Here is a 27805-nt window from a genome sequence, read left to right on the forward strand (position 1 = left end):
GTTCACTGAATGTTTTCATTGAATTTTACCCAACTCTTATATCCATAGCCAATTTATGGTTGCAGTTAACAAATGAATATAGTTCTCACATGAATGCTGCTTGACATTTTTGTTGACTGTAACAACTAAAGTGAAAGCAAAATAACAGAGAAGGATGTTGGGACTTGACTCATTCATTCATCGACTTAGGCAACTCCTTTGCTAAATTAGACAACAGTTTTCAAATACTAGAAGAATATTCCCTCACCTTTTTGTGCTACTCACAATGTCATAGCTATAGACAGAAAACACTGTTAAATTTACTCTGTACTATTAACATTTTTTCTATCGCTTTCATAAGTCTAAGCAATAAATCAAGTCCTAATATGCAGTGTTTGCTGATTTCCATGGTATAAATATTCCCATTATGATTAATTTCAAGCTACCAATGTGACATCTCTGAATGCAGAGTTCAGAAGAAATGCACAGTAACACACTATTAAATAGTATTTCTACCATATAGATACAAATAAAAAGGAAATACTCTCAAGAACACAGTAATATGTTACTACATAATAGAAAGTGATCAATTTTGAATATTTACAGTCTTTGTTTTTAATCATTTAATTGAAAGTTTATACAATTAAACTTTTAATAATGGCTGAAAGATTCCCAAGAATTTAATAATAATCTCTCACAAGCCAGCACAAGCTTGCTCCAGTGCACCACCAAGATTCCTTCATTTTAAATATTCTCAGTACTTTACTTCACCTACCCAAATCCTACTTTATCTTTCAATTGTACCTACAAGTCCAGTTCACATTATTCCACTTTTGTTCACTGATATACACACAATATATATATACTAAAAATAGAAGAGATATAAAGTGTAATGGGAATGTAAAGGGAACAGGACCTAAACCTACAATGGACGCCCCTAAGTGGACGCTCCTAAGATGGTAAAATGGTAAGAAGGTAACATTGGAATTTGAGCTTGGTAGAGCTGTGACTATGGAGCAGGGGAAGGGGGAAGGCAAGATACTACATGAGGGGAGCATAGTATGTGAAAGACATGGCAGTATGGGAGACCAGAGAATGTTTGGAGAACTATATGTATTCAGGATTTCTGGATCACAAAGTAGGAGAAGAAGGGTCCACTTAGCCTGACAGGAAGTTAAATGCCAGATTATGCTGATTCTTATTTTCTATGTTGAAGAATTCACTTTTTCACCCTTTATAGGCAATGGGTAATTACTGAAGATATTTTAGCAAGAGGTTTATATGATCAGAGATACTATTAGATTCTCCGGAATAGTTATGAATGGGATGATAATGAGACTGGAAGCAAAGAAAGCTATTATAATAAATGAGAAACAATGAATGTCTGAGCTAGAGTATCAGTAGAAAGGACAGAGAAGAACAGATATGAGAGATGTTTAGGAGGCAAAACATATAGGACTTGGCAATTACTTGCATGTAAGTTAAGGTATTTAAGATGACTCTTTTCCTGCCTTTAGCAGCTTGGAAAAGAAGAGGATTCATTCACTGACCTAAGGAGAAAAGAAAAGGAGCAGTGTGAGGTATAGAGAAGATAGAGGTCAGATGCAGCTATGTTAACTATTAGGTGGCTATATCCAGAAAGATAACTGTATAGATGAGTCAAGCTAGATAGAAAGAAAGAGATGGCAAATGCAGATGTAGAAATCATCTGAATATAGTTAGTAGTTGTAGACATGGACTTGGGTGACACTATTAAAAGAAAAATTTATGAAGTAAGAAGAATAAAAAAGTAAAAAAGAATCCTTTGCAACATCAACAGGAGAAAAAGCCCAAGCAGTTCAAGAAGTAGTAGGAGAAGCAACAGAATAGTTTAATTGAAACCAAAGGAGAGATTTCCAAAAGAAGGGAAATACCAGATGTGTCAAATACAACAAAGGTCAAAGAAAATATAAGTTGAAGAGTTCACTGAATTTAGCACTTAGGAGACCACTAAACGGTCTAAGCAAAAGCAGTTTCAAAGGAGTAGAGAACCCAAATTTAGGTGAATGAAAAAATGACTAGGAGGTAAGGAAATGAGCACAGTGAGTATAAATCACCCTTTGAAGAATTTTTGTTTGATGGGAAAGCAAGATTTTGAAGTATGTAAAGACTCTGGTGATTCTGTTCTTTGCCTGACATACTTCCCCTTCTTTTAACAGGAGCATCTTTCCTGTCCTTTGGTGAAACTGAATCCACACATTCCATGTAATCCTGGTGAGGATGTCATTTATGGTACCCTGGTCCCAAGGGCTACAGCAGAGGAATGCATGACCCAATTCCCAGGCTACAGGGTTTGATGGCGGGATGAATACAAGACTCAACTAAGGTCATTTAGAATGAACTCTGCTCTGCCAAACCTAACAAGGAAGGCTGTTTTTCCACTGAGACTGTTCAAGTAGGAAGATGTGAGTTAGGGGTTACCTGCCATGTGAAAAAGCCTTTTGAAAAAAATAAAGCCAATTAGTAACAGGCATAGCTAAAAAACTGAGAGAAAGCCAGAGGCATGACTAAAATTATTTGAGTGCCTGGATCTAGCAAAATTAAAGCCAGATGCATGTCTGGACTTACAAGTTTACATGAATGGTCTCCTTTTTTGGGGGGATTAAGTCACTTCGAGTAGAGTTTCTGTCACTTAACCAGAATAGTCATGACTAGCTTGATGAGGATAGGGAGATGAAGAAGGAAGAGACTTGAGCATATTTATATGGTGAAGACAAATGAGGAGAGATTAAAAATTTAGAAAAGAGAGGGGTAACTGGTCTCCTAAAGCCCCAAGGGAGGCAGGATTAGAAATATTAAAACTGTAGGTAGAGAGATAAACCTTGAATAGAAGAAAAGAGAAATCTTCCTTAAAAACAGAGTTAAGGATGATACAAAGATAGAAATACACAGTTGCAGGGTAGAAAGTTGAAAGAGTTTATATAGGTTTGATTTTCAATTCTCCACTGACAACTAAAAGTCAATTTCATTATATAGAAATGGCACTGAACTGGGAATCAAAAGATATAGAATCTATTTCTGGCCCTGCCATTAATTAGATATGTGATTTTGGGCAAGGCATTTAATCTCTCAGAGTCTTGGTTTCTTTCACTATAAAATTGCCCAAAGGTCCCTTACAATTTAAATTTTATGATTCAACATACTTTCTCATATAATTTCTGATATTTTTCCTTCTCCTTTCTTGAAATTGGAGTACAGATGATAAAAATTGGCATGTTTTTCTTAAAACATTCTCTAGAGCAATATTTGAATACAAATAAAGTATGTTTTGCCACCAAAAACTAATGTGTGAAAAGTATAATGAATATACTCAATTACTACTAATAATAGTACAAATACTATGTTAAGAGCTTTATGTATATTACCTCATTTAATACTAAATCCCTAAAACATAAGCAGATGAGGGAATTGAGATAAAGTGGGTAGTACATTATAAAAAGTGACAAAACTACTCAATGGCAGAATTTGAACCTAGACAAATTATTCTAAGCACTTTTTCTTTTAGTAACCTCCCAGCCCAACATGGGTCTCGAACTCAAAACCCCAAGATCAAGAGTCACATGCTCTACTAATTGAGCCAGCTAGGCATCCTAAACAGATTATTCTAGATCCTGTGAATTTACCTACTACACTACACACCTTCTTCTTTAAAAAAAAAAAAAAAATGTGGCCCATTTTTAGTAAAACATGGATACAATTATTATTGGGGGTTAAAGTATCTAGATGAAACTTTAATATCATAATATAATTGGGTTTGGTAGGGGATAGGAAAGAAAGAAAAGTAAGAAAACTATGCAAAAATAGCATCAAAGGGGGTGCTTGGGTGGCTCAGTTGGTTAAGGTCTACCTTCGGATTAGGTCATGATCCCAGGGTCCTGGGATCCAGCCCTGCATTGACCCCTGTATTAAGCTCCCTATTGGGCTCCCTGCTCAGTAGGGAGCCTGCTTCCCTCCTCCCCACTCGTGCTCTCTCTTGCTATCTCTGTTTCTCTCTCTCAAATAAATAAAATCTTAAAAAAAAAAAGCTTGAAAGTAATCAGAGGTAAACTGTGGTATGTAGAAGGGCAGGGAATAGAGCAGCAGAACAAAGAGTAAGTTAGATGGCTACAGGTTGAAGAGAGATAAAAATTAAGAAGTCGACAATGTAACACTTCTCCCCACATTGTAATGATATTAGACTTTGAGCAAGTTGGATTAATGCTCTGATACTCTGAGATTGGGGGACTTTTCTTATTTTTATTTGCGCCTAAGAGGTGGTGGGCACTCCAACCCTTGCCTACTTAAGATCTTAAATTATGGCTAGAGGATGCATAAAGTGACAGAATGAAGGAAAGAATACCAATAGATGCTAAGGTCACACACATAAAATTATTTGTGGAAAACCTCAAGTTTACCATTTCTACATATAGCAACAGAAACAAACAATTCTATGGCCAGGATTATTTCTCACACATTTTAACAGACTGGTTATTGATGGCATGACCCAGACAAATGATGCTATTAATAATAGGATCCAGAGTAATGATGAATTGGTCCCAGTGTTGAAGAACTATATGCTTTATCTTATTAATTTCATGACTGACACAGAAAAAAAAGCAAATCTAGATTACATATGAGCTATAGCCCACAAATTAAGTTATATTCTCATATTATCAGAGAAACTGTAAGAATCTTAGGTTTAGAAACTGGAGAGGTATTAAAGTTCACCTAAATTAATCCCCTAATTTTAAAGATAAGACTAAGACCTAAAGAAGTTAAATAATTTTTCCAAGTTCACACAGCTATTTTATAAAACTGGACTAATTTTATAAACATAATATTATTTTAAATAATTTTAAAGACATATAAAAGAAATAGTTCAGCATTTTAATACTTTGTGTATCTTGAGGTCTCTTATTTTCTCAGTTTTTCCTCATATTATCTTTAAACAAAAATAGTCAACACAACGTAGAGAAGAGACTTTTAAAAAAAATCTATAACAAACATAGCAAGTCCATCTGAAACAACAGACTTAAGAATTTGAAATTGGACCAATAACCCAAGAGAAAAATGTTGTAAGTTAATAATGAGTAATCTCAGATGCTGGTTTTTCAATAACATTGTCATTCTGAAGTAATGATAAACCAACTTCTCTTTCAAGGTAATAACAATGGTAACTTACCTTTATCTTGATATTCTGATGGTTCTTGTTGAAATTCTGCACAGATTTCATGTTGATCCCTCTGCTCCATTATAGACAATTCAGGTATGTTTAAACACTCTGACCTTTATAAAGATAAATAAAACCATTAAATGTTAAATATTAAAATTAATCTGAACTTGAAAACCACTTATGCATATAAATAAAAAAGAAATGGTTGATCTTCTCAACACTTCTATGATAAGCTGCATTAGCCTGGGTATTAAAGAGTAAAAAATAGGTGTTTATTGTAAGCAAGATACTTAGTCATCTTTCATGACCCAGATATGTAGATTTCTGCTATCAGTGTATAGCCTTAAAAATCTATTGCTAGTGCAACTTTCAATTAGATAATAAAAGCTAGGATCTCTAGAAGTAGTGTTGGCATCTGTTCTGATTGGTCAGTGGCTGTTCTGTACTGTTTATTACGTATAGTAAATGTCATCCCTGCATACAGAATACCCTTATCTGGAAGGAAAATGACATATATTATTGCCTTCCAGCCATCATGATACAGGAAAAGAAAGCTGAGGAATCACCTAGAGCCTTCTGCTTAATAACTAGGAATATGAACTGCGGTTATTTTATCTATAAAATAGGATAGAAATACCTCATTTTATGAGGCAGGACGTGGTTAAGGCTAAAAGAGATAATATAAAATGTGGAATTTTAAAATTTAAATTATTTTAATAAATATTAAGTGTTATTAATATAGAGTGGGCCCCTAAATGTATAAGATTATATTTTGTACAGCAACATGATTTTTCTTTTTAAAGTATACTTTTGTGGAGCGCCTGAGTGGCTCAGTCAGTTAAAGCCTCTGCCTTCAGCTCAGGTCATGATCCTGGGGTCCTGGGGGTCCTGGGATCGAGCCCCGCATCGGGCTCTCTGCTCGGCAGGGAGCCTGCTTCCTTCTCTGTCTGCCTCTCTGCCAACTTGTGATCTTTGTTTGTCAAACTAAAAAAAAAAAAAAAAAAAAAAAATCTTAAAAAAAAATAAGGTATACTTTTGTGACCTGTTAAATTTAGAAAGCAGAGAAGGCCTGAGGGCATAACATATAGGAAGGGTAGTTTCCCAGGAATGAGATGATTCAGTGAATGTTAAAGTACTCTCTAACAGCAGAGTTCTAAATAAATTTAGATAACCAAACTCTTATGATGTCATTACTTCATTATGGAATTAAATGATTACTATGATATGAATGTAGTCAGTGTTCACCTTTCCCTGAATAAATGGTTATTTGGAGAAGCAAAGAGTTTATGATGATTATTCTACTTTGGATATTAACATTATATTTGTACCTTGATATACTGGGGAGAGAAGGTTTTGGAGTAAAACAAAATTCTTTAAGGTCCACACTTTGAGACTTATTCATTTGCATCTATTAATGAAAAAAAGAAAGTTCAACTGTCAATTTCACAGCAGCACTTTTTAACAGATAAGCCAAACAGCAAAACTCTTGCTGGTAGACAAAGTCCCAAAACCAATGGATTATGAGAAACTCAGGCTAGTTCTCAAATCAAATCTTCTCAGGGACTTCTTAAATGTTGATATTCTTCAGGTTCTTTACTAGGCCTCCTTCTTCTCTTCTCTCTTTACACATTTCTAAAGATCTAATTTACTTCCATGGCTTCAATTATCATTTACAAGTGAATGACTCTCAAAATATATATTTCTAACTCAGCTCCTTTCCCTCATTTTTGAAGAGTTAATCCAACTCTCTGTAGAACATCTTTACCTAGATATCTTGCAGGCTTCGAAATTCAGTGTTTTCCAGATTGAACTTACTGTGTATTTACTTCTCCACACTTATTTTTCCTTTGGAGTTTCCATTCTGGTGAGGCCTCACTTTTTTCCTATTTGCTCAATCAAGAAAGCTGGTCATCATATTTATTCCTTTTACTTCAGCCGTCATAAGCAATTAAATCCCAGGGTAGTTGATTCTATCTCTGAAAAATGTCTTAAACCTAGCCACTTCTTTCTACTGCTACTGCTACTATTAAACTAAACCATTATCTTGCCTGGATTATTGCAAAACCCACCTAATGAGTCCCTATGTTCCTTTTCTATCATCTTCTAATCTGTTCTTTACATTGCAACCATAGTGAAATTTAGAAAATGCAATTTTTAAAAAATTTATTTTTTATTTATTTTCAGCATAACAGTATTCATTATTTTTGCACAACAACCAGTGCTCCATGCAATCCATGCCCTCTATAATACCCACCACCTGGTACCCCAACATCCCACCCCCACCCCTTCAAAACCCTCAGATTGTTTTTCAGAGTCCATAGTCTCTCATGGTTCACCTCCCCTTCCAATTTCCCATGTCCTCCATGCAATTTGATATGCTCCACAAATAAGTGAAACCATATGATAATTGACTCTGTCTGCTTGACTTATTTCACTCAGCATAATCTCTTCCAGTCCCATCCATGTTGCTACAAAAGTTGGGTATTCATCCTTTCTGATGGAGGCATAATACTCCATAGTGTATATGGACCACATCTTCCTTACCCATTCGTCCGTTGAAGGGCATCTTGGTTCTTTCCACAGTTTGGCGACCGTGGCCATTGTTGCTATAAACATTGGGGTACAGATGGCCCTTCTTTTCACTACATCTGTATCTTTGGGGTAAATACCCAGGAGTGCAATTGCAGGGTCATAGGGAAGTTCCATTTTTAATTTCTTGAGGAATTTCCACACTGTTCTCCAAAGAGGCTGTACCAACTTGCATTCCCACCAACAGTGTAAGAGGGTTCCCCTTTCTCCACATCCCCTCCAACATATGTTATTTCCTGTCTTGCTAATTTTGCAATTCTGATCATGTCACTCATTAAAACTCTTCAGTGGCCTCCCAATACTTTCATGATAAGGTCCAAATCTTTAAAATAGCAAAAATACCTTCATTATCTAGCTCTTACTTACCTCTTCAGCCTCATCTCTCACTACTCCCTTACTTGTGATTGAACTCGATACACTGTATAACTTCAATGTTTCAAAAGATGTCTCTCTTTCTCAGTTCTGGACCACTTCATATTTTCTATGTCTGGAATACTCTTCTATCCTTCTCCACCACCACTCTGGGGCCTATCTCTCCATACCTGACTTATGCCTAGAGATTCTTCAAGTCTCAGTCATATTTATTTGGAATCCTTTCTTCACCTATCAAATCTGGACTGAGTTCACTTTCTATCCAATTTCAAGTTATCTTACACCTCTGTCACAGAATTCTCTATCACTGAAAAAGCCTATTTAGTTATTTATCCTTTACTCAATTATAAGCTCTATGAGGACTGGGACTAAAACTGTCTTATTCACTGCTGTATCTTAGCACCTGTCACAGTACTTAGCATATTGTTCGTGCTCAATGAATGTGGAAGGAGGGCACTCAGCTGACTCAGTTGGAAGAATGTGAGACTTCTGATCTCAGGGTTGTGAGTTTGAGCCCTACTTTGAGTGTACAGATTACTAAAAATAATAACTTTCCTTTTTGAGAGAGGGAGAGAGGGGCACCAGGGTGGCTTAGTCAGTTGGGCATCTGTCTTTGGCTCAGGTCATGATCCCAGGGTCCTGGGATCAAGCCCCACATCTGGCTCCCTGTTCTGTGGGTAGCCTACTCTCCCTCTGCCTGCTGCTCCTTCTGCTTTTGCTCTCTCTCTCTGTGTCAAATAAATATAAAAAAAAAAGTAAAAGAGGAAGAGAGAAAGGGAGGGAAAGGGCATAGGGTGAGGGAGAGATATAATTTTAAGCAGGCTCTTAAACCAGTGTGAAGCCCAACAAGGGGCTCCATCTCAACCCTGAGATTATCACCTTAGCCAAAATTCAGAGTCAGACACTTAACAGATCACCCAGGTGCCCCAATTAAATAAACTTAAAAAAAAAATGAATATGGAAGGAAAGAGGGAATAATATGGGATGGAGAAGGAAAGAAGGAAAAAAGGATAAAAGAAAGGAAGGAAGGGAGAGGAAGGAAAAACTTGGACTACTAAAAAATTAGTATCTCAGAGAAGATGGTGGTTGTTTCGATATGCATGCCTCTCCATTTCCCAGTATTCCCCTTATTTTAGCCGCATGACTTAAAATCTTCATTCTTATTAAAGCTCTAGAAAAGGGCTTTTCCTACCTCTTTTCTGTGGCCCGATCAATTATTTTGCCCTGAACATGATGAGGTAGGCTTAGAATAAGTCTGCTAGTGACTAGCCTATCAACCAGTAGGAACAACCATTCTTTCAGGACTTGGAAAGGAGGCTCTTGCTCAGTACTCATCTAGGTGCATGAATCAAAATCAACTTTAGACTTTCCATACCACTCCAGCACAGATAGAACCAGGAAAGAGCAAGTGTGTCAAGTTTTAATTGCCGAACCAAGCCAAACTACATATCCCTCACCATTTCCTTCTTCTTTGGTTTAAAAACAAAAACAAGGGCACCTGGGTGGCTCAGTGGGTTGAGCCTCTGCCTTCTGCTCAGGTCATGATCCCAGAGTCCTGGGATCGAGTCCCGCATCGGGCTCTCTGCTTGGCGGGGAGCCTGCTTCCTCCTCTCTCTCTCTCTCTCTGCCTACTTGTGATCTCTGTCAGATAAATAAGTAAAATCTTTTAAAAAAACAAAAACAAAAACAAAAAACTAGTAAGGGGCTGTAGAACTATGTCCCAAAAGTAGATTTACAAACTAATTATTAAGAACTACAATATTTTGGAGCACCTGGGTGACTTGGTTGGTCAAGCAGCTGCTTTCAGGTCAGGTCGTGATCCCAGAGTCCTGGAATTGAGCCCCATATTGGGCTCCCTGCTCAGGAGGGAGTCTGCTTCTCCTTCTGCCTCTGCCCCTCCCTGTGGTTGTGCTCTCTCTTAGTACCTCTTTCTCTTTCTTAAATAAACAAATAAAATTTAAAAAAAAAAGAACTATAATATTTTTTCTCTAGAAACAATATTTTAAAAATGGCCATACTCCTAGGCAAGCCCTCAAGTAACTAAAGTATACTTCAGATACCTACCTAACTGATACATAGAATAAAGGAATATTCATATACCTTAAATTACAAAACAAGGGCTAAATGTTATTAAAACTAACCTTGAGGGGTACCAGGGTGGCTCAGAGAGTTAAGCCCCTGCCTTCGGCTCAGGTCATGATCTCAGGGTCTTGGGATCAAGCCCTGCTGAGCAGAGAGCCTGCTTCCTCCAATCTCTGCCTGCCTCTCTGCCTACTTGTGATCTCTGTCTGTCAAATAAATAAATAAAACCTTAAAAAAAAGTGTTTTAAAACTAACCTTGAGACGTTTAACAGGAGGAAGTGATGAAACAGCATTCCTATTTCTTAAATCAGATAAATATGAAGAGATTGTTGGCTCTTTCATTTCTGACCTCTGTGCAACTCCAGTTTTACCTAAGAAAAGAAATTCTCAATTCTTTGGGTTAAACTTTAGGTAGTGTTCATGTAAAACCAAATTTCTTCATAACTTCTTTTTCTAAAAATGTTTTAATTTAAATTCAATTTAGTTAACATACAGTATTATAAGTTTTGGGGGTAGATCTCCATAATTTCTAATCTAATTTTTTTCATGTTATCCACAAAGAAAGAAAATTATTTGAGTTATAAACTGCATAATATAAATATCATACATAGGTAATTAGGATGTCATTACTATTCAAAGACTGTTCAATTTTTAAAACCTGAAATAAACTTCTTTTATGGAACTCACAGCAGTCATGTCCACATGTATGTTTATTTTTACAGTGATGATTACATTCTCGATTCCCAGGTTTTTTGCAAGCAGTCATTCCTAAATTAATATAAGAAAAACAAACATATTTTTTACTGTAGTTCCTTTTACAGAGTACAAAAAGTTATGGTTTTCATACTTTTTCAAAATGTTAGCCTATTTTATATGTAATTTTTAAAATGATACTTTTTTTTTTTTAAGATTTTATTTATTCATTTGACAGACAGAGATCACAAGTATGCAGAGAGGCAGGCAGAGAGAGAGGAGGAAGCAGGCTCCCTGCTGAGCAGAGAGCCTGATGCGGGGCTCAATCCCAGGACCCTGGGATCATGACCTGAGCCGAAAGCAGAGGCTTTAACCCACTGAGCCACCCAGGTGCCCCTAAAATGATACTTCTGACAACAGCTAGTCCCAGCTGGGCTATTAGCCCAATCCCAGCTCCTCACAAGGAGCGTCAACCACCTATAAGCTTCTCTTTACCTCCCTGACATAAACAGAGCCAATTATCACAGAATATCAGTAACTCTTTTTTAAAAGATTTTATTTATTTAGTGACAAGAGACAGAGAGAGAGCGAGAAAGGCAGAGGGAGAAACAGACTCCACGCTGAGCAGGAAGCCTGACGCGAGACTCAATCCCAAAACCCCAGGATCATGACCTGAGCTGAAGGAAGACTCAAACATCTGAGCCACCCAGGCACCCAGAAATATAAGTAGCTCTTATCTTGAATGAGGTAAGAATAAGAATCTTCTCTGCTGCTTTATACTTACACTTAAAGTAGAACCTGGAAAGAAGCAAACATAATAGCATTTTGATGGTATCAGTGACAGTTTCTAGTACTTAGGACATCATACATATTTAATAAATGTTAGAAATATGTGTTTTGGGGGTATAAGGAATTTTCTGTATGAATTCACAGGAAGAAGATTGCTTCCAGCTTGACCCCCCAAGCTAGAACATCCAAATATATAATTTATTCTTCATTTATAATATTTTAAGTAGACTTTTTCTTGATCTTAGTAACAAGAGGGAAGGAAGAGACATCCGAACTGACAGAAAGGATCTGGACACGAGAAAGGGACCAGGGGAAGATGGTCCAGGTAGAGGGCATAATATTCAAAGACAGCAAACCACAGACTGTAGAAATAGAAATAACTTGACTTTTGTTGGAGCATAGATTTTAAGTGAACTAGAAATGTTGGAGGGAGTGAAGAGCTTTGAGAACCTTTGTAACATTTTCTGGTCTTTTACTCTTCATTTTCAGTGCTGTTGCTCAGTCAACTCTTTTCAAGACATGGCACATTTAGATAATAATAATATTTGTATAGCACCTGGAGTAAATGGATAAGGCAACTGGCTACATGCCTTAAGGGCCAAGCAGATCAATGTATTGGGTAGTGATAAAGTAATGAAAGGTCCCTGGCAGCTGGAAGCTGACAGGCTAAACCACAGTGTTCCGAAGTGAATATAAACAACTTTGGCAGAATATAAACAGTACTCAGGTAAGGCCATTCTGTGACTGTAGTAAAGATCGAAATAAGACTACTGTGTAATTATCTCTGAAACTTGAGACAAGGACACTCAAGAACCACAAAAATAACGAAACATCCCCCTCTTCTGGCTAACACAAATGACTACTATTTCCATAATCTTCCCATATCTAAGATAAGATACACCAAAATATCTAATACTTCCCTTTTTTAAAGTATGTAATCTAGAATTGACCTCTGCTCTCCCTAAACCCTGCTAAGAATCACCAGCACAACCTAAAATCCTATAAATAATTTTCTTCCCAACCCCTTGAGATAACCCACAGCTCTACCAGAGCTGTGGTCTTTTGCTGTAACAAGTCCAAAAATACTTAACTTTCCTCAACTACAGGTGTGCTCCCAGTGGTCTTTAGATGAAAGGGTTCAACAATATATTTTGCAAGGTTTGCCATGGATTACTGGTTAGAAGTTTTGCTCCAGTTCAAAATTTCATCTCTCAGTTACCTGGTATCCTTGTCAAGTCCTACCATATTACAATTTATTATACATGCTGTTGTTTAGTTAGTCCTCCTGAAGTTCAACTCTGGTCAGATCATTTGTCCACCTAGAAATGTTAGTTACTTCCTGTGCCAGCAAATTAATTCCATATTTAAAGTCCTCCACAATGTAATTCTAGCCTCCCTTTCTGGTACCCTAAATACTAATCCTAATTCATCAAAACATATTTGGTTGCCATTATTCAAATCGTCTCAAGACATTCTATGATTATAACTTTGATATTACCTTTTGTTTTAGAGGCTGCTTACTTCTTTGTCTATCAGAAGTGTATCGACTTTCAAGACCAACTTAAATGGTACCTCTACCATGGAGATCTACTCTTATCACCCCATCTGAAGTGATTTTTCTCTTTTTTGAGCCCCTATGGCATTTTCTTTGTCCCTCTTTACTCACTGCATGCTGCCTTATATATTCACATGAGAAACACATGGTGAGGTACAGGGCACTTTAAACTAAAATAAAAAAACATAAGTTTTAATATGGGCTCTTAACTGTAAAAAAACAGATTAAAAACAATATCTGTTTTGTTCACCTCATAGAGATGAAAAGATAAAATGAAATTAAGTATGTGAAGGCATTTCTAAATTAAGTGATAAACTAATATATTAGATCATATATTATCTCTATTATTACTTAAGGATTATGCAAGTAACTATAAAATTAAAATTGTTTAGAATCCTATGAAGGAGAGGAACACAATGCTATATGATAATTGGAGACACCATCCTAGGTAGGAATGTCTTGGAAGGCTTCCCTAACTTCCCTAACTCAACTGAGTTGAGGACAAAAGAAAGAATGGGAATTAAAAAGGCAAGGAGGGAGGAGAAAGAGAGCATGGCATATGCAAAAGCTCTATAAGGGAAAGCATGGCATATAGGAGAAATTGAAAGATGGTCAGTGTGATTAATACTCAGCAAGTAAGAGAGAGCACACAAGATGAGATTAGTAGAGAGTGGTCAGGCTATATTTGTAGAATGGCCCCACCATGGAACCCTGGTAATTCCATGTCTCTATATAGGCCATATCCAAGACTTAACTATTTATAGAATGCCCTCTGAACCTCTTTGGGACATGTCAAGATAGTCAATCTTGTGAGGTGGTGCTAAAAGACATTTCTCATCTGCTTCCTTAGCTTGCATGAGACTGCCAAGAAGCAGTTTCTCATCTGCCTCTGGTTCCGGTAAGGCACTGGTCCTTCCACCTTGCCTCTTCCAAGGTACAGATACAGGCTATAAAACCACTTAATTGCAGCCTATAGTTGATGCCTCAAAAACAAAACAGTCCACCATTGTGTTATCTGATCAGTGTTAACCTGTGGGATTAGGAATGCAAGCAACTGATAACATGCTGATCTTATTTTGCTGTCCACATAAGTAATAAATTGTCTAGGTCCATTTAGGTCTCTAGTGTCCTTAACCAGCCAATTCTATGGAGGTGAGACAAGACTACCTAGCAACTGCCATCCCACTGCTGCTTAGGAATTGACTGACCACGTGACCTAGTAGGGATGTTAATGAATGGATCTTTTATTCTAAGGCCTAGGAGGAGACACTATAGTGATTTAATCAAGGAAGGAACATAATTAAATTCACAGTTTGAAAAAAAGGCTACCACAGGAGTCTAGGCAAAAAAATGATGGTAATTCAGTCTAGAGTGATGATACTACTAGAGTCAGAGAATGGGCTGATTTGAGAGCTAGACAGAAAGAAAAAATATCTTTAATACTGAATCAAGTGAGCACTTTTCTTTCTTGAGCTGCTGTCTTGTTTTCCCTGAAGTTTTGCTGCCTTTCTTTTAGTCTTAAATTTCTTTTAAGTGTATTCAATATTTCAGAGACAAAAATAAATACATGGAGACACCACCTATTTATTCCCCCTTCATCACTACTTCCTTTCCTAAGCTCTCCATCCTCCTCCTAACATATTGTAGGCCTGTCCTATAACTGTCCTCCAGAATTTCCTTTCATTAAGCTTCTTGAGTGAATCCACTATTCTTGGATTCTTTGACTTCTTTTTTGGTTAACTGCTTTGTTATATTGTGCTCATACTCAAGCAACTGCCTCAGAAAAGCTGTGTGTGAGTTCAACTTTCTAAATCCTTGGATGTATTAAGATTACTTTACTTTCACACTTAATAGTTTGGCTGGGTATAGAACACAGGGTTGAAAATCATTTTCCCCTGGACTTTTAAGTCTATTGTCTTCTACACCCAGTGCTGCTGATAAAGATGAACAAAATTTCAATTCTTGTTCCTTGAAAGTGTTTATGATTTTCTCTTTATGCACGATATTCTGAAATGTTGCGATTATTCCTTCTTTGTAGATATTCTTTCATTCATCCTAACTAGCACTGACTAAGCCTTTTTGATATGCAGATCTATATCTCCAAGTGTAGAAAATTTTCTTAAATTATTTCTTCTGATTTGTTTGTTGTCTCTTTCTGGAACATTTATTAGTCAGCTACCAAACTCCTAGATTTCCCTTTATCTCTTTTATTTTCTGTCTCCCTGTCTAATTCCAGAGAATCAAGACTATCTAGATAAGAAATAGCAAATCTGAGATTCTAGCTAAGGTAGTCTAATTCCAGAGCTTGATCTCTCAACCACCTTGTCTCCCTCAAATAATGCATTTAATTTATTTAGGGAAGAAATCAAAGGATTTGGGGGGTGGGAAGTCAGGAGGAAAAGCCTTGTAGGTTGTTGTTTTGCAGTAAGGGATAAGGAATTGCTTTGTTCCTTAATCCAACTCCTAATAGATGCATTTCTAAACATCACCACAAGATGGTGTCCAATGATCATACACATTTATTCCCAGTGGTTGAAAACTATCTACCATCCCGCAGTTGAATTTTAAAGATTCTGGAGACACTCGCAAATTTCAAGGCAGAGTTGGCAAGTCTTGTTGGGAATGAAGACTGTATACAAGTTTGTTTATAGAATATTAGCAAACGGATATTAATTTCTAAGTGACAAAAACATTAAAGGTGTTAGAAATGGTACTTATATAAGTGCTCTTCCATCCCTACACCACTACCCATATCCTGATAATTGTCTGATTTTGTCTTATTAACAAACATAAGATTACAGAGATTGATAATTGGAAAAAATTAGGTTCTTAAAGAAAACTGACCTAAGCTGTACTCTTAGGTATAATTTAAGGTTAATAAATCCCATATTCCCATTACTATAATAATCTGAAAGGCATATATTTTCATAGTTCTGTCACATATAGATTTGTATGTTTTTAAAGCCCCAATTCTAATTATTTAAAGTAAAATAAATTTATTAATGTCAACTAGAATTCTATTTAAGGAAAATATTTAAAATTACTTTAATAGGGTCAGTAATGGCTGGTGGGGCAAGGGTTAGTTGTTTCAAAAAAAAAATCAAAGAAGATGCCTGGGTGGCTCAGATGGTTAAGCACCTGCCTTTGGCTCAGGTCGGGATCCCAGGGTTCTGGGCTCCCTGCTGGGCAGAAAGCCTGCTTTCCCTCTCCCACTCTCCCTGCTTATGTTCCTGCTCTAGCTGTCTCTGTCAAATAAATAAATAAAATCTTTTTAAAAAAAAATCAAAGAAAAATTGATAGTAGTAGGCATATTACACCTGACACACTTAGCCTTGCATCCTAATTATAAATTTAAGTAATTGGTCTCTGTATAGGCTACTGGAGTTAATATTTTATTTTTTTAAAGATTTATTTATTTTAGAGAGGAGGGAGAGAGAGACGAGAGGGAAAGTGAGAATTTCCAGCAGACTCCATGCTGAAGGGGGAGCCCGACTCTGGGGCTTGATACCACAACCCCAAGATCATGACCTGAGCCAAAATTAAGAGTCAGACAGGTTAACTGACTGAGCCACCCAGGCACTCCTGGGGTTAATATTTCTAAAAGAATATTACTTTGACTTTTGCAGTTCTGATTTATGTACTTTATGACTTTAAATGAGAGAGCATCCTCTCTAAATTTTTTGTCAAATACACTATTATTTTGTCATTTATTTATCAAGAAAACGGTAACACTAATGAATTGGAGTCCACAGTGCTCAGGCATTTCTTTTATCATTTTGTTTTTTCAAATATTTTAAATTCTCAACTCAGAATGACATAGCAACTGTAAATGAATTTACTAATGTCAAATCAATTTTTTCAAATTAAAGTTCATACCTCTTACTGAGAATCTATTTAAAGGATCAAAAGTTTAAATGCCCAAATCTTATATATTAAGAATAGGCCTGAAAAAATTTTAAATACTTTACAGTCAAAAAAGTATATTTTTTACATTGTCATATCTTAAAAATAGCAAAAATATTTTTCCTTAAATTTTACAAAATGTTATCTATTTGACTATATAGATGAGAAACTACTGCTAAAAGAATGTTTTCAAACACAGGAAGCATGAAAATAATTTTTAGTTATATTATGTAAATTAAGTGCATACTTCTGTTTTTATATATGGCCCCATAATTTGATATTATGATACTCAAGTATGTGCTGAACTTTCAAGCACATTTAGAAACAATTATTTAGCAACTATAGTCTCTGAACTGGATATTAGTTTGTATCATTTAATAACATGGTCTGACAGGAAGTCAGAAAAATTGAAATTTGGATTGTTTTGAAAAAGCCAAATTTTGTTCTAACAACCTTAGTAGGGTATAAATCTATGACCCCTTCATTGTGTCACATATTGAGAAAGGTGCAGATAGGATATGTATGTTATATTTAAAGGTGTAAGTATGTATCTTTATTTGGGGGATATATGAATTTGCATATAAGAACTGAATTATATAATTGGAATATTCACAAGATTTAGGATGGCTGAAAAATATAGATTTGAAGGAGTACATGCAACCCAATGTTTATAGCAGCATTATCAAGAGTAACCAGAATCTAGAAAGTGTCCCAATGTCCATTGACTGATGAATGGACAAGGAAGATGTGGTATATGTATGTATATACACACACACACACAAACACACACAATGAAATATCACTCAGCCATCAAAAATAGTGAAACCTTGTCATTTGCAAAGATGTGCATGGAGCTAGAGTGCATTATGCTAAGAGAAATAAGTTAGTCAGAGAAAGACAAATACCATATAATTTCACTCCTATATGGAATTTGAGAATGAAAGAGATGAACATGTGGGAAGGGTGGGAAAAAAGAGAGAGGGAAACAAACCAAGCTAGACTCTTAATGATAGAGAACTGAGAGTTGATGGAGGGAAGTAGGAGGAGATGGGCTACATGGGTGATGGGTATTAAGGAGAGCACTTGTTATCATGAGCACTGTGTATTGTATGCAAGTCATGAATCATGAAGTCTACTCCTGAAACCAATACTGCACTGTATGTTAACTAACTAGAATTTAAATAAAAATTTGAAAAAAAAAAAGATTTGGGATGGTATATTTGAAGTGTGTGTGTGTGTGAGTATAATAAAATATTATTTGTTTGATAGGAAGCATCTTTTACCCGTTTTCAAGGATTGTGCAAAATACATAGGGAACTTTTGCCCTTATAGAAGATTCATGCTAGCAGGAAGTATAGTAAACATTCCAACTTCTCATTACAAGTTTAAGTAACAAACAAATCAAGCTACTTTAAACAAAAAGAGCTGGTGAGTGGGGGAAATGTGTTACATGAACACAGATATGTCACAGAATCCAAAGCAGCAATTCAGCGAGGCATCAGAAGGGACTAAAAAACCAAGAAACAGGAAGTCATCAGAATCCCAGCTCTGGCATTCTCACCTTTGCACCTCTCTGCACCTCTGCTTTAGTTTTCTGTTTCAAAACCCAGCTTTCTGTGATCCTTTCTGCATGTGGTAAAGGATGGGCAGCTGATGGCTCTGAGTTTATATTGTCTTTATGCAGCTCTAATTCTAAATTGTCTTTTTTAAACTGATTTCTGATGCTACTATAAAGGGCATTTTAAAAAATGATGATTTCTATTCCTTTTTTGTTTGCTGGCATATAGTAATACTATTGTTTTTCAAATTTTTTAGTTGAAATATAATTCATACCATAAAATCTACTCTTTTAAAGTGTACAGTTTGGTAGGTTTTTAGTATATTCCCAAGGTTGTGTAACTATCACTGTATCTAATTCCAGAACATTGTCACCTTAAAAAAAAAAAAATCACATAGCTATTAGTAGTTACTCTTTAGTTCTTCCTACACCCAGCCTCTGCAACAACTAATCAACTTTCTATCTCTATAAATTTGCCTATTCTACACTTCCCATATAAATGAATCCTAACAATATCTGACCGTTTGTGAATGGCTTCTTTCATTAGCATAATCTTTTCAGGGATTATCCATGTATCAGTAGTTTATTCTTTATGGCTGAATATTCCATTATATGGTTATACTACATTTAACTTATTCATTCCATGAGTTGGTAAACATTTCAGTTGTTTCTATTTTTTTACTATTATGAATAATGATGCTATAAACATTCACATGCTAGTTTTTATATGTTTTCAATTCTTTTGGATATAAACACAGAAAAGGAACTGCTGGGTTGCATGATAATTCTATGCTTAACTTCTTGAGGAACTGGCAAACTGTTTTCCAAAGCAGCTGCACAATTTCACATTCCCATAGCAGTGCTATGAGGGTTTCAATGTCTATACATCCTCACCAACACTTACTATTGTCCATCTTTTTGACTAAAGTGGGTGGGAAGTAAGTGTCACATTGTGGTTTTGATTTGCATTTCCATCTTGACTAATGATGTTGAGCAACTTTTCATGTTTGTATTGCTCATTTGTAGGTCTTCCTTGCAAAAATGTCTATTCATATCATTTGACCAGTTTGAATTTGGTTCCTTGCATTTTTATTGTTTGTGTATACCAGATACTACTCCTTTACCAGATATGTGATTTGCAAATATCTTCTATCACTCTTTGGGCTGTTCTTTCCACTTTCTTGATAGTGTTATTTGAAGCACAAAGGTTTTTCATCTTTTTTTTTTTTTTAAAAAAGAACTTTACTTCTTTGTCAGAGAGAGAGAGAGAGAGAGAGAGCGAGCGAGCACACGCCTGCCCAAGCAGGGGGAGCGGCAGGCAGAGAGAAAAGCATCAGCCAGATGGGAGACTCAATTCCAGGATCCCAGGATCATGACCAGAGCTGAAGGCAGATGCTTAACCAACTGAGCCATCCAGGTGCCCCCAATAGTTTTTAATTCTGATGAAGTCCAATTCATCTTTTTTTAGTTGCTTGAGCTTTAGGTGTCATACCTAAGAAACTATTGCTAATCCAAGGTCATGAAGATATAAACCCATGTTTTCTTCTAAGATTATTACAGTTTAACTCTTACTTTTAGGTCTTAACACATTTTGAGTTAATTTTTACATACGGTATGAGGTATTTATAGTATGAAGTAATATCATATATTGTATGAAGTAATTATGATATAATTAACTCAACTGACTATTCTCAGTTGTCCAGCTCTATTTGTTGAAAGGCTATTATTTCCCCCACTGAATTGTTTCGACAGCTTTGTTGGAAATCAACTGACCACAGATGTATGGGTTTATTTCTGTACTCTTAAATATATTCTGTTGATCTATATGGCTATTATTATGCCAGTACCACATTGTCTTGACTACTGTGGCTTTGTAATAAAGTTTTGAAATCAGGAATTGTGAGTCCTCTATTTTTGTTCCTCTCCCCATCCCAAGACTGATTGGCTAATCTGGATACCTTACATTCCCATATGAATTCTATTTATTTATTTAAATTCAGTTAGCCACCACTTAGCACATCACTAGTTTCAGCTGTAGTGTTGAACCAGTTGTTTATAACAACTGGTGCTCATCACACTATGTGCTCTCCTTAATGCCTATCACCTAATTACTATATCTCCCCAACCACCTCCCCTCCAGCAATACTCAGTTTCCTATAGTTAAGAGTTTCTCAGTGTTTTTCTTCCTCTCTGATGACTTCCCATTCAGTTTTCTCTCCCCTCCCCTATGATCCTCTGTGCTCTTTCTTATATTCCACATATGAGTGAAACCATATAATTGTCTTTCTTTGACCCATTTTGCTCAGTGTAATACCCTCCAGTTCCATCTATGTTGATGTATATGGTAACTATTCATCCTTTCTGATGGCTGAATAATATTCCATTGTATATGTGTGTGTGAGAGCATGCATGTAAAAAAATATATATATATAATATGCATATAGGCATGTAAAAATGTATATTTTTTACATGCATGCACACACACATATACAATGGAATATGTAATATACAATGGAATATATACATATTCCATTTTGTGTGTGTGTGTGTGTATTTCTTCTTTATCCATTCATCTGTCAATGGACACCTTTGTTCTTTCCACAGTTCAGCCATTGTGGACATTGTTGCTGTGAACACTGGGGTGCATGTCTTTGGGGTAAATACACAGTAGTGCAATTGTTGGATCTTAGGGTAGCTCTATTTCTAACTTCTTGAGGAACCTCCATACTGTTTTCCTGAGTGGTTGTACCAGTTTGCATTCTCACCAACAGTGTAAGAGGGTTTCCCTTTCTACACATCCTCGCCAAAATGTGTTGTTTCCTGTCTTACTAATTTTTGGTGCAATTGTAAATGGGATTGATTCCTTAATTTTACTTCCTTCTGTCTCATTGTTAGTGTATAGAAATGCAACTGATTTCTGTGCATTGATTTTATATCCTGCCACGTTGCTGAACTCCTGTATGAGTTCTAGCAATTTTGGGGTGGAGTGTTTTGGGTTTTCCACATAAAGTATCATGTCACCTGCAAAGAGAATTTGACTTCTTTGCCAACTTGAATGCCTTTTACTTCTTTTTGTTATCTGAGTGCTGAGGCTGGTACTGTATGTTGAACAACAGTGGTGAGAGTGGGTAGCCCTGCCGTGTTCCTGACCTTGGTGAAAAGCTCTCCGTTTTTCCCCATTGAAAATGTTAATTGTTGTGGGCTTTTTGTATATGGCTTTCATGATATTGAAGTATGTTCCCTCTATTCCTACACTGTGGAGAATCTCAATCAAGAAAGGATATTATATTTTGTCAAATGTTTTTTCTGCATCAACTGAAAGGATCATATAGTTCTTGTCCTTTATTATTATTATTATTATTATTAATGTGATGTATCATGCTGATTGATTTGTGAATATGGAATCATCCTTGTAGCCCAGAAATCAATCCCACTTGGTTGTGGTAAATAACCCTTTTAATATACTATTGGATCCTACTTGCTAGTATATTGGTGAAAATTTTTGCACCCATGTTCTTCAGGGATATTGGCCTGTAATTCTCCTTTTGTTGGGCTTTTTGTCTGGTTTTGGGATCAAGGTAATGCTGGACTAAAATTAAAAAAAAAAAAAAGCTAATGCTGGTCTCATATGAGTTTGGAAGTTTTTATCTCTTTCTATTTTTTGGAAACAGCTTCTTCTTTTAATGTTTGGTAGAATTCCCCTGGGAAGCCATCTCGCCCCGGACTCGTTTGTTGTGAAATTTTTGATGACTGCTTCAATTTCCTTACTGGTTATGGGTCTGTTCAGGTTTTCTACCTCTTCCTGTTTCAGTTTTGGTAGTTTGTAAGTTTCCAGGAATGCATCAGCCTAATTTGTTGGCATATTGTAGCTCATAATATGTTCTTCAAATTGTTTGTATTTCAAATTGTGTTTCTTGGTGTTGGTCATGATCTCTCCTCTTTCATTCATGCTTTTATTAATTTGGGTCCTTTCCCTTTTCTTTTTGATAAGTCTGGCTAAGGGTTTACCAATCTTATCAATTCTTTCAAAGAGCCTGCTTCTAGTTTCATGTTCTACTATTCTTTTGGTTTCAATTTCATTGATTTCTACACTAATGTATTATTTTTCTTCTTCTGCTTGGTTTAGGCTTTGTTTGCTGTTCTTTCTCCAGCTCCTTTAGGGGTAAGGTTAGCTTGTGTATTTGAGGCTTTTTAAATTTTTTTTTTCTAAGATCTTCTCTCTTAGGACTGACTTTGCTATATCCCAAAGGCACTGAAATATTATTTTTTCATTTTCTTTTGTTTCCATGAATTTTAAAAATTCTTCTTGATTTCCTGGTTGACCAACTTATTCTTTAGTAGGATGCTCTTTAACCTCCAAGTGTTTGAATTACTGACAAATTTCCACTTCTGATTGAGTTCAAGTTTCAAAGCATTGTGCTCTGAAAATAAGCAGGGAATGATCCCAACTTTTGGTACCACTGAGACCTGATTTATGACCCAGTATGCGATCTATTCTGGAGAATATTCCATGTGCACTTGAGAAGAAATGTGTAATCTGTTGTTTTAAGATGGAATATATCTGTGAAGTCCATTTGGTCCAGTGTGTCACTCAAAGCCCTTGTTTCCTTGTTGACCTTCTGCTTAGATGATCTGTCCACTGCTGTGAGTTCAGTGCTGAAGTCACCTACTATTACTGTATTATTATTGATGTGCATCTTTAGTTTGATTATTAATTGATTTATATAATTGGCTGCTCCCAACTTAGGACCATAACTGTTTATAATCATTAGATCTTTTTTTTGGATGGACCCTTTGAGTATGATATAGTGTCCCTCTTCTACATCTCTTACTACATGTAAGATGTAGTAAGTCTCATCCCTTACTACAGTTTTTGGTTTAATATCTAATTTGTCTAATACGAAGACTGCTACCCCAGCTTTCTTTTGATGTCTATTAGCATGATAAATATTTCTCCACTCCCTCACTTCCAGTCTGGAGGTGTTTTTAGGTCTAAAAGGAGTCTCCTGTAGATAGCATATGGAAGGGTCTTGCTTTTTTATCCAATCTGATACCCTGTGTCTTTTGATTAGAGCATTTAATCCATTTACATTCAAAGAAACTACTGAAAAATATTAATTTAGTGCCATTGCATTGCCTGTAAAGTCCCTGTTTCTGTAGATTGTCTCTGTTTCTTTCTGGTTAACGTCACTTGGGGCTCTTTCTTCACTTCAAGGATCCCCTTTAATATTTTTTGCAGGACTGGTTTAGTGATCACAAATTCTTTTAGTTTCTGTTTGTCCTGGAAGTTCTTTATCTCTCCTTCCATTCTAAATTACACCCTTGTTGGATAAAGTATTCTTAGCTGCATGTTTTTCTCATTTAGTATGCTGAATACATCATGCCAACACTTTCTGGCCTGCCAGCCTGATGTTCCTATCCCTGTAGGTTAAGAACCTCTTGTCTTGAGCTGCTTTCAGGACTTGATCTCTGGAATTTGCAAGCTTCACTATTACATATGTCAGATGTTCATCTATTTTTAATGATTTTGAGGGGAGTCCTCTCTACCTCATAGACTTGAATGCCTGTTTCCTTCCCCAGCTTAGAGACGTTCTCATCTATGATTTGCTCAAATATACCTTCTGTCCCTCTCTCACTCTTTCTTCTTCCTCTGGGACCCCAATAATCCTAATGTTTTGCTTTATGATTTCACTGATTTCTCAGACTCCCCTCACAGTCCATTAGTTGTTTTCCTCTGTTTTCTTCAGCTTCCTTCCCTTCCATCAACTTGTCTTCTATGTCACTCTTTCTTCTGCTTCATTGACCCTAGTTGTTAGAGAATCCAATTTAGCCTGCATCTCAGTTAAAGCATTTTTAATTTTGGCCTGATTAGATTTTATATCTGCACTAAGAGATTCTCTAATGTCTCTTCTACTTTTTTCAAGCCCAACTAGTAAGTTTATAATTTTTATCCTGAATTCCAGCTCTGACATTTTAGTTATATCCATATTGATTAGATCTGTGGCAGAGAGTATTACCACTGGTGCTTTGGCTGTGAATTCCTCCTCCTAGTCATTTGCCCAGAGGAGAATGGATGAATGAGAAAACAAAATTAAAAATATCAACCACGACCCAAGCAAAATATACACTAGGCAGTAATCCAAAGAGGTCAGAAACCAAAAAAGAAAAGGAATAAATAAATAAATAAATAAGGGTGGTGGGAATATAATCTCCCACGTAGACAAACAGGGTGATCCGCTTGGTCCTGGGTGTATTTTGGTCTGTTTGTTAGAAGACACTAAATCCCAAAATTGTAAAGAAAGCAAAACTGATTATATATATACACAAAAATAAAATTGAATACAGTGAAAGGAAGCCAAAAGTGAAGACTACACCTATAATATGTAAATGTAAAAATGAAAGTTAAAAAAGACTTAAAAACAAAGAGTTGATAAAATAAGAAACTAGTTGAAAACGAAAATTATAAACTGAAAGATAAATGAACCATGAGAAAAAAACCCCTCAAATTCTATATACTAATTTCCCCTATCACTGGACTTTTGCAGTCATGTGTGCTCTGTAAACTTGGTGTTGGCCTGATGTTCCAGCTGGTCTTCTGGAGGAAGGGCCTGCTGCACTAATTCTTAGGTTATCTTTGCCTGGGTGGAGTTGCACCACCCTTGCCAGGGGTCCAGGCTCAGTAAAAGCTGCTTCTGGTTGATCTATGTAACTTTGTTTCCTGAAGGCTTTCTATACCTCTTTAGAGGATGAAAATAAGAGTGGCTGGGCCCTGATCTCTAGCCCCAGAGCTGAAAGATCACAGCTCCCTCTCTTCAGTAAACCCTCAGGAATAAGCAGTCTTCACTTTTGTGTGTGCCAAATTCTAGACTCCTGCAGCCTGCACCTGTACTGATCCTCCCAGGGAAGGCAGAGGGTCATCACATTTCTGTCCTTTTGTGCTGTGGTTCATGGTTTATGACAACAGAACTGAGAGCCCCCTCCTGGTCTCACTGGCTGTAATCAATTTCCCCACTCCAGTCCTTGGGAACTCTGCTGGCTCAGGTACCCCCATTCTTTTGGTGAGCCAGGGAATCTTTGAATGCTGAGGCACTCTTCCATACATGGAATAAGCCATACTTAATTGTACTGTAGTATGACTTTTAAATATATGGCTGGATTCTACTTGCTAATATTTTGTTATGAACTTCTGGATCTATTTCCATGACATACACTGGTGAATAATTTCCCTATTAATGTCCTTGTCAGGTTTTGAAATCAAGATCTCCGTGTTGGCTCTGTTCAAAAAAATTACAGCATTAGAAACTATTTTTTCTTTTTCTATTCTCTGAAAAAGTTTGGGTAAGTTTGATACTATTTTTTCCTAAATGTTTGGGGAAATTCACCAGTGAAATCACCTAATGCTCTGGATTTCTTTGTGGAAAGATTTTTAATTGCTTCAATTTCATTACTAGTATCAGACCACTAAAATTTTCTATTTTTTCTGTCAGTAAGTTTTGCTTCTCAGGGGTTTTTTCATTTTTACCCAAATTATGTCAAATTTATTGATATAAAATCATTCACAATAGCTTTATCTTTTTGATGTCTGTAGTGGTATCTCCTTTTTCATTCCTAATATTGTTAATTTGCATTTATCTCTTTATCAGTCTTGATAAGGGCTTCTTAAATTTATTAATCATTTCAAAGAACCAAATCTTAGCTTTGATGATTTTTCTGCTGTACATTACATTCTATATTTCATTCACTTCTGCTTTTCTCTTTGTTATTTCTTTCTATATTCCTTATATTTGGTGTGTTATAATCCTGAGGTAAGAGCATTTCTGATTTTAATACTACACATATTTAAAACTCTACAAGTCATTTCAATTACTGCTGTACAATAGCCAATTTAGTTTAATTTACAACAGTAAATTTAGTCATTTATTTGCCCTTTCGACTGTTTTTCATTCCCTCCAGCATTTCTGCACCTGTGGTCATTTTCGTTAAAGGAACTCCCTTTAGTATCTCTTTTACTGCAGGCCAATAAATTTAGTCATTGTGTTGGAGTGCTTCAGTTTTGTTTTGTTTTTCCTCAAAATATCTCTATTTCACTTTTATTTTTAAAGATACTTTCACTGAGCACAGAAATGCAGGTTAGCATCATTTTAATACATTTTGAAGCTGTTGGTCCATTATCTTCTGTTTCTATCATCACAGTTGATAAACCAGCTGTCAGTTTCACTGTTCCTCTTCTGAAGGTAATATTTCATTTTTCCATGTCTGCTTTTAAGATTTTCAGCAGTTTTGCTACAATGTGCCCAGTTGTGGTTTTCTGTGCATTTACCTCCTAGGGTTTGCTAAAATTCTGAATCTATGAGTTGATGTCTTTCATTATTTTGGAATGTTCTCAGCCATTGTCTCTGAATATTACATTTGCCCCATTCTTTTCCTTTGCTGCTTTAGAGATTTTAATTATGCATATTTTAGAACTTTTTGAGTATTATGCTTTTTTGTGTTCTTTCCATTCTCTTATCTCTGGGCTTTAATTTGAATATTTTTTCTTATTATGTCTAACATTTCACAGATCCTGAGTTTGGCTATATCCAATCCATAATTATTTTTTTAATATTTTATTTACTTATTCGACAGACAGAGATCAAAAGTAGGCAGAGAGACAGGCAGAGAGAGAAGGGGAAGCAGGCTCCCTGCCAAGCAGAGAGACTGATGTGGGGCTCGATCCCAAGACCCTGAGATCATGACCTGAGCTGAAGGCAGAAGCTTAACCCACTGAGCCACCCAGGTGCCCCTCCAATCCATTATTAAACCTACCAATAAGTTTTTCACTTCAGATAATGTATTTTTCAATTCAGGAAAGTCCATTTAAATCTCTGTGTGGATTATATTTTTCTGGTGAAACTTCTCAGCCTTTCATATATTTTTTTTCCTTTATTTTTTGAAAATACTAATCATAGTTATTTTAGAATCTTTAAATGCTAGCTCTCTTATTGTGAATCATCTACAGAGTGCTTTACTTCCTTTATACTGTTAATTATAAGTCATATGGTCTTGCCTCTGTGAATGTGTTGTCAGTTTTTATTATACGGCAAACATTGTATCT

General features: G+C 36.1%; 1 protein-coding gene across 15 annotated transcripts in view; it reads right to left on the minus strand.

Annotated features, from left to right (window-relative positions):
* Positions 1 to 27805, minus strand: part of HFM1 (helicase for meiosis 1) — a 114089-nt gene that overhangs the window by 8902 nt on the left and 77382 nt on the right. For 13 of the 15 annotated variants that reach the window (XM_013056164.2, XM_013056156.2, XM_013056167.2 and 10 more), the window contains 4 exons: positions 10901 to 10981; positions 10469 to 10584; positions 6499 to 6578; positions 5180 to 5283 (listed from right to left, as the gene is read on the minus strand). In XM_013056164.2, the coding sequence (XP_012911618.1) occupies positions 5180 to 5283; positions 6499 to 6578; positions 10469 to 10584; positions 10901 to 10981 (381 nt within the window). Of the gene's footprint in view, positions 1 to 5179; positions 5284 to 6498; positions 6579 to 10468; positions 10585 to 10900; positions 10982 to 11690; positions 11705 to 27805 lie in introns of those variants that run through there. The other 2 variants (XR_006601817.1, XR_006601818.1) reach the window with 2 other exon arrangements.

Source organism: Mustela putorius, unplaced genomic scaffold (genome assembly GCF_011764305.1).
Source record: "Mustela putorius furo isolate JIRA1106 unplaced genomic scaffold, ASM1176430v1.1 tig00003853_pilon_pilon_pilon, whole genome shotgun sequence".
Classification (NCBI taxonomy): Eukaryota; Metazoa; Chordata; class Mammalia; order Carnivora; family Mustelidae; genus Mustela; species Mustela putorius.